The following is an 8652-nucleotide window of genomic DNA, read 5'->3' on the forward strand; positions in this document are numbered from 1 at the left end:
CTTCCTGAGCCGTTGCCTGCATTCGAAACACCAATTGTAGCATTTCCCTTACTTCTGGTCTTGGGGGACACTCGCTTGGCACGGGAATAACGCATACAGGGTCGGTTTTCTTACAAAACACAGTCTCTTAGGTTTATTACACATCCACATAAACAACATCTTCAGGAACTTGACAACAGCATGAACACCGTCTGTACATATTCAGCTTTATCACAGTACCTCACTGATCCCGATCAGCATAACACACGGTTTTCAGACCGTTACTCGTTGGCAACCTACACGGGTTCCTGGACACCTCTTGACCTCAGAGGTGCCCCAGACACAATGTCTCTCTCTTTCTTTCACTCTGACCTAGGTCAGTAAAACAAGGATCTCCATCCGTTACCTGTTGGTGCCGCACAGGTTCTAGGATACCGCTCTTCCTTAGAGGCATCCCACAGACATTTTCACTCTTCCTTTCATTCTGACCCCGGTCAGTACAACACAGATCTCCATCCATTACCTGTTGTCGCTTCACAGCTGCACAGGTTCTCGGATACCTCTCTTCCTTAGAGGCATCCTTCCGACATTCTCACTCTGACCCCAGTCAGGGCAACACCGATCTCCATCTGTTCCACAGTCTGGTCTATGCGAGGTCCAGAGCCCGTGCCATGTGCTCTTCAGGGAGATGACACTCCCAACACATGGGCTCTCTAGGACCTTCTAGTACAGATCATTCAGGTCCACACTCAGAGCCCATGTGACCAGACCTCAGTCACATTATATGGTTGTAACAACTCCCCTAGATGGGATTGTGTGTGTGTGGCTAGTCTGACCCTCCGATCTCTCAGAACTAGCCTGCCAGCCTCCCTAGTTAAACAACACACTTCACTTGTAGGACTACAGGTCCCAGAACATCCTTACTTCTGGCTGACAGTGCAAAGTGGCTTCCTCTGCGACACACACACCGGCCATTCACAACAATGCTGGACTTTGACTCATCACCACAGTTACATCTGCGATTGCCATCTATTCCTATGGCCTCAATACGCACTCTGGGAAGCTCATACAGCGCCCCCTACCTATAACATAGGTCACTATACTACAGTGTGTAAAAAGAGAAAATGGACCACACAAAAAGGAAGGCACTCTGTTTGACTTTTGTATTGTTATTTTAGCAGAAATCAATTTGTGGCACCATGTCCCATTTGCAAACCATAGGTGTCAAGACGGCAAAAAAAAGTGACTCCATTTTGGAAAGTACACTCCTTATGAAATTTTTCTAGGATGTGATGAACATTTTTAACTCACAGATGTTTAGTAAGATTTTTTAACACTGTGCCGAGAAAAATAAAAATGTTGTTTCTTCCACTAAAATATTGGTTTAGCCCCCCAAAATTAATTTTCTCAAGAAAACATAGCATTTTAACAAAGTAAGCTACAGAAATTGTTGTGTAATTTCTTTAAGTATGCCAATACCCCATATGTGGTCAAAAACTACTGCTTGGGCACACAGTAGAATTCCGAAGGGATGGAACGCTACTTGATTTTTAGAGTACAACTTTGGCAGGAATAGATTTATGGGCACCATGTCACATTGGCAGAGCCCATGAGTTGTCAAAACAGCAAAAAAGGGGCTCCATTTTGGAATATACACTCTGCCAGAGCAGAGACCAAATTAACTCCATCTTCCTCATTATAGTAATTGGTTTAGGGGGTTTGTCTCAATTTATCCAGATGTACGTGCTCAATATAGTGCATAGTTTATGCATTCATGCTCAGCAGTACGCACTCACTTAGCATAGGCACAGGTCTTGGTGTAAAACAAGGTAACGCTTATTGCACCCCAAATGAAAATGCTTTTTTCAGGATAAGAAAATCAAAACATAACCACTTTCCTTCAGTCCAAAATATATAATAAACCACACAGTATTTTTAGAAGAAGAAGGCTAGCACTCGACTTCTGTGGAGGTGACGGTGCTAGTGAATGGAGCCAGTGGTCCCATCGATAATAAAATATATAATCACTGCACTCGTACAGGAGAAGGTTTGCTTGTAACCCTAAGCAAACCTTCTCCTGTATGAGTGCAGTGATTATATAGTTTATTGCACAGTCTTTTTGTCAGGGTATGCACAGTACATTACCACAGTTGTATTCACAGCACAGCATCGGTAATAGTTGTCACAGGAGCAGTCTGTAAATAGTGATGGCGGGTGAACCCCTGGATGGTCAGGTCCGGTGGTTTGGCCGAACAGTTGAAAAAAGTTTAGTTCGGGTACCAGAACATTACCCAAACTTGGACCCCATTGTTTTCAAGACTGTCATCTGCAAGACATTGCAGAAAACAGTACCTCTAATTGGTAAGATTATTATGACCAGTCAGGGAGCCACGGCTTGCATGCTGTCAGATGACAGTGTGAGCCGGCAGCTGTGGCCTGAGGTAAAAAGTTTACATGTGGTCACAGGCATTGATTGATGGAACTACTATCCCCATCAGCCAACGCCTACTTTTTCTACTAGCAGCAAGAAAAGGCCCCTGCCAGCCCCTGCACTATAAATAAATTAATTGAAAAATGAAATGGGTTCCCTTGTATGTTTGATAACCAGCATGGCAAAACTGACAGCTGTGAGCTGCAACCATCAGCTGTCCACTTTATCACAGCTTGTTATCAAGAATAGAGGGGTCCTCACCATATATTAATTATTTAAATAAACAATTTTATAAAATGACATGGGGTCCCAGCATTTTTGACAACCAGACAAGCTAAAGCAGACACCTGGGGTGTGATATTCTCAAGCTGGTAATGGATATAGCAACACACAGCCACCCCAGAAAAGATGCATCTATTAGATGCACCAATTCAGGCACTTTGCCCATCTTTTCAAACTTGCCCTGTGTTGGTGGCAAGTGGGGTTCATATTTGTGGAGTTGATGTCACCTTTGTACTTTCAGGTGATATCAAGCGTGCAGGTTAGTAATGGAGAGTCATCTACAAGACACCTCTTGATGCGCAACCCCATAGTTTTATGGTCATGGTCAATGAGGTCCCCCTTTTTAATAACCAGAAAAGGCTATGCAAGCAGCTGTGAGCTGATATTAATAGGCTGGGAACAGTTATGGATATTGGATCCTTCCCAGAATAATAACACCAGCTCACAGCTGTCTGTTTTCCCTTGGCTGGTTTTAACCCATTCATGACCAGAGGTATTTTCATTTTTGCGTTTTTTCGTTTTTTACTCCCCTTTATCCCAGAGCCATAACTTTTTTATTTTTCAGTCAAAATGGCCATATGAGGGCTTGATTTTTGTGGGACAAGTTGTACTTTTGAACGACACCATTGGTTAACGTAACTTGTACTGGAAAACGGGAAAAAAATTCTAAGTGCCGTTATATTGCCAAAAAATTCAATTCCACAGTTGTTGTTGTTTTTGTTTTTTTACCATGTTCACTAAATATGAGTTAAATGCCGCTGTCAGAAATTGACAGCGGCATTTAACAGGTTAACAGCTGCTGGTGGATCGTGATTCAACCCGCAGCTGTTAGAGACACATGTCAGCTGTTCAAAACAGCTGACGTGTTGAGAAGGATGGATGGTCAGCGCCGGAGCCCATATCAAAGAGAGGGATTCCGACGTGAGCGTACTTTTACGCACAACGTCAGAAAGGTGTTAAAAAAGATGGGGACCGTACGTCCTTTTTTTTTTAATTTATTTTACACAGCCAGGCTGGGTCAAGTGTTGCTCTGGCATCCATGCCATTACTTGACATGGCTGTGATGGAGTCGGAAGATTGCATAACCTTAAAGCTTGTTTATTGGATGTGCTATAGCCTTTCAGCAAGCTTTATTAGAATGGCGAACCCCAACAGGAAACTGGACATACAGTAAGTAGTCCATGTTTGCGGTTGGGTACCGGACGCTAAAAGTTAGGTACGAATCCCAAACTTTCCAATTTGGGTTCTCTCATCCCTAATTGTTACCCTTTTGCTCATCAGTTTAAATGAGCCCTCTATGCACTGACTTTCTGCATAGCTCTTGGTGGGCTTGTACTTTTGTTGAACATCCAATCTAAATAAATAGTGCTGCAGTAAAACATGTGGGAGGGAGATTAGAACAACAGCCTGAGGTTGATGTAGACAGGAGTGCATTCCAGAATGAATACCTGATACTCCAGGAGTATACACAGACAGAAGGGTGGTCCTGTACAAGAACAATATATGGGAACTATGCAATCTACTAACTTATCATAATGCCCAATTCCACCTGCCTTGGAAGTGGAAGTAGGGCCCCCATGGTATATCCACCCTTGTGATAAACATAGTAACATAGTAACATAGTAAGGCCGAAAAAAGACATTTGTCCATCCAGTTCAGCCTATATTCCATCATAATAAATCCCCAGATTTACATCCTTTTACAGAACCTAATAATTGTATGATACAATATTGTTCTGCTCCAGGAAGACATCCAGGCCTCTCTTGAACCCCTCGACTGAGATCGCCATCACCACCTCCTCAGGCAAGCAATTCCAGATTCTTACTGCCCTAACAGTAAAGAATCCTCTTCTATGTTGGTGGAAAAACCTTCTCTTCTCCAGACGCAAAGAATGCCCCCTTGTGCCCGTCACCTTCCTTGGTATAAACAAATCCTCAGCGAGATATTTGTATTGTCCCCTTACATACTTATACATGGTTATTAGATCGCCCCTCAGTCGCCTTTTTTCTAGACTAAATAATCCTAATTTCGCTAATCTATCTAGGTATTGTAGTTCTCCCATCCCCTTTATTAATTTTGTAGCCCTCCTTTGTACTCTCTCTAGTTCCATTATATCCTTCCTGAGTACCGGTGCCCAAAACTGGACACAGTACTCCATGTGCGGTCTAACTAGGGATTTGTACAGAGACAGTATAATGCTCTCATCATGTGTATTCAGACCTCTTTTAATGCACCCCATGATCCTGTTTGCCTTGGCAGCTGCTGCCTGGCACTGGCTGCTCCAGGTAAGTTTATCATTAACTAGGATCCCCAAGTCCTTCTCCCTGTCAGATTTACCCAGTGGTTTCCCGTTCAGTGTGTAATGGTGATATTGATTCCTTCTTCCCATGTGTATAACCTTACATTTATCATTGTTAAACCTCATCTGCCACCTTTCAGCCCAAGTTTCCAACCTATCCAGATCCATCTGTAGCAGAATACTATCTTCTCTTGTATTAACTGCTTTACATAGTTTTGTATCATCTGCAAATGTCGATATTTTACTGTGTAAACCTTCTACCAGATCATTAATGAATATGTTGAAGAGAACAGGTCCCAATACCGACCCCTGCGGTACCCCACTGGTCACAGCAACCCAGTTAGAGACTATACCATTTATAACCACCCTCTGCTTTCTATCACTAAGCCAGTTACTAACCCATTTACACATATTTTCCCCCAGACCAAGCATTCTCATTTTGTGTACCAACCTCTTGTGCGGCACGGTATCAAACGCTTTGGAAAAATCGAGATATACCATGTCCAATGACTCACCGTGGACCAGCCTATAGCTTACCTCTTCATAAAAACTGATTAGATTGGTTTGACAGGAGCGATTTCTCATAAACCCATGCTGATATGGAGTTAAACAGTTATTCTCATTGAGATAATCCAGAATAACATCCCTCAGAAACCCTTCAAATATTTTACCAACAATAGAGGTTAGACTTACTGGCCTATAATTTCCAGGTTCACTTTTAGAGCCCTTTTTGAATATTGGCACCACATTTGCTATGCGCCAGTCCTGCGGAACAGACCCCGTCGCTATAGAGTCCCTAAAAATAAGAAATAATGGTTTATCTATTACATTACTTAGTTCTCTTAGTACTCGTGGGTGTATGCCATCCGGACCCGGAGATTTATCTATTTTGATCTTATTTAGCCGGTTTCGCACCTCTTCTTGGGTTAGATTGGTGACCCTTAATATAGGGTTTTCATTGTTTCTTGGGATTTCACCTAGCATTTCATTTTCCACCGCGAATACCATGGAGAAGAAGGTGTTTAATATGTTAGCTTTTTCCTCGTCATCTACAACCATTCTTTCCTCACTATTTTTTAAGGGGCCTACATTTTCAGTTTTTATTCTTTTACTATTGATATAGTTGAAGAACAGTTTGGGATTAGTTTTACTCTCCTTAGCAATGTGCTTCTCTGTTTCCTTTTTGGCAGCTTTAATTAGTTTTTTAGATAAAGTATTTTTCTCCCTATAGTTTTTTACAGCTTCAATGGTGCCATCCTGCTTTAGTAGTGCAAATGCTTTCTTTTTACTGTTAATTGCCTGTCTTACTTCTTTGTTTAGCCACATTGGGTTTTTCCTATTTCTAGTCCTTTTATTCCCACAAGGTATAAACCGCTTACACTGCCTATTTAGGATGTTCTTAAACATTTCCCATTTATTATCTGTATTCTTATTTCTGAGGATATTGTCCCAGTCTACCAGATTAAGGGCATCTCTAAGCTGGTCAAACTTTGCCTTCCTAAAGTTCAGTGTTTTTGTGACTCCCTGACAAGTCCCCCTAGTGAAAGACAGGTGAAACTGTACAATATTGTGGTCGCTATTTCCTAGATGCCCGACCACCTGCAGATTTGTTATTCTGTCAGGTCTATTAGATAGTATTAGGTCTAAAAGTGCTGCTCCTCTGGTTGGATTCTGCACCAATTGTGAAAGATAATTTTTCTTGGTTATTAGCAGAAACCTGTTGCCTTTATGGGTTTCACCATTTTTCCCTCCATGAATTTCGACCCATATGGACTCGACATCCTCATTCCCTTCGCTAATATCCTCCCTTAAAGTGGACTTTAGACAAGACTTTACATAGAGACAAACCCCTCCTCCTCTCCGATTTTTACGATCCTTTCTAAACAGACTGTAACCCTGTAAGTTAACTGCCCAGTCATAGCTTTCATCTAACCATGTCTCGGTTAAAGCCTGTAAGCTCTGTAGCTAAGATAAGAAAATGTGCTTTAAAGCACTCAGGCAACAAACAGAAGAAATAAGTAACAATAATTATTTAGGGGTGACAGAAGGATGGCTATAACAGTAAATTATACTGGTCTTCTGTTTGGTATACTGCAATATGATGATTGGATTTTGCTTCATGACCTATAGATCACTTTTAATTACATGTTGCGTTCCCCAATAAAAGTCTGTCACAGTCATAAGAACAAATTATTATGTCCTTGCCATTTAATTGGCAAAACCCAGCTCCTTTGTACATTGTCAGCTACATTTCTTACTTGTGGCTGAAGAAGGGACAGTATAAATCTCGCAGATGTCACTTAATATGTATATAGTGCATTTAAAAAAAAAAAAATTAAGCAGGAAATAAGAGATATGACATGATTTGTCGTTTGTCCTCTTATATTGTTAACTATATTTTTTAGACATGACTTAAGACAAACCTGACTAATATTTTAATGACAACTATATTGTTAGATTAAAGCAGATGGCCAGATGTGCGGAAAAGTGTTGGTGTGTCCATATGTTCTGCACATGTGCCAATGATTTTGATTTCCACTTCTTTTTTTCTGAGCAATAATCTCATGCTGAGTAATAATTTATTTTGATGTCTTGTACATAATCATGCTAATGGCACAGGTATGAATTTTGGAAGTCATTTCTTGGCTTAAAATTAATGCCTTTATTTGTGGTTCTGTAGTTAAAAGCAAACGCACAAGTGTGCAAATGTAGACAGATTGTTTGCATCTGTGGTTTTGTTACTACATCCTTAGTACGATTCTGTGTATAAATTTCTGATGCTTGCATGTTTACCTTTCTCATTCCAGTGATGTCTGCAGTTCCTTCAAAGTAACAAGACAAATTAACCAAGACGGAAGACATACATTTTTTTGCAAATTTCTTTCCTCCTTTTGTTTATTTACACACAAAATACCTTTGTTAAACTTCTGGTACAAAACTGCAATATAAATACTTAACTTTAGAAGTAATTATTAGAATTATACTGGTAAGACACTATGGTAATAATACCATTTCTGAAGCAAATGTTAAGGAAAGAAATATATTTTTTTTACAAATGTATACATTTTTGTTTCTCAATTTTTGTCCCATTTGCCTTTTTTAAGTTTTTTTTGTGTTGTTCCAATATACACAAAGGAAATAAACAGGTATATAACAAAACATGTGTGATTGCAATAATTTCTTGGTAGAAATACTTCATTTTCCGGAACAATTTCAAGGGTGTCAACACTTTCGGCTATAACTGTATATGAAGTTTGCTAGTACCATGTGCTGAAAAACAGCCCACACCATGATGTTCCTACCTCCAAACTTCAGTGTTGGTGAAGTTCACACTTAGGATTCACCCACACTAGGAGATAAAAAAATTGGTCCCATTCTCATCCAGGAGAGTAGAATGATTAATTTTCACTTGTTACAGTTGTGCTAAAAAGTTTACATACCCCGGCAGAATTTTTGCTTTCCTGGCCTTTTTCAGAGAATATGAATCATAACACCAAAACCTTTTCTCCACTCATGGTTAGTGGTTGGGTGAAGCCATTTATTGTCAAACTACTGTGTTTTCTCTTTTTAAATCATAATGACAACTCAAAACATCCAAATGACCCTGATCAAAAGTTTACATACCCCATTTCTTAATACCGTGTATTGCCTCCTCTAACAT

The 8652-nt window shown here is 40.3% G+C and overlaps 1 protein-coding gene across 1 annotated transcript in view; it reads left to right on the forward strand.

The window, feature by feature from the left end:
• The window catches only part of LOC138658280 (perlwapin-like), a 46806-nt gene extending 38663 nt beyond the window's left edge, over positions 1–8143 (forward strand). Inside the window, exon 5 of the mRNA XM_069745761.1 lies at positions 7799–8143. Within this exon, the coding sequence (XP_069601862.1) occupies positions 7799–7824 (26 nt within the window). The 3' untranslated portion in view covers positions 7825–8143. The remainder of the gene's footprint in view (positions 1–7798) is intronic.
• Positions 8144–8652: the final 509 nt, after the last annotated feature.

This window comes from Ranitomeya imitator, chromosome 1 (genome assembly GCF_032444005.1).
Source record: "Ranitomeya imitator isolate aRanImi1 chromosome 1, aRanImi1.pri, whole genome shotgun sequence".
NCBI lineage: Eukaryota > Metazoa > Chordata > Amphibia > Anura > Dendrobatidae > Ranitomeya > Ranitomeya imitator.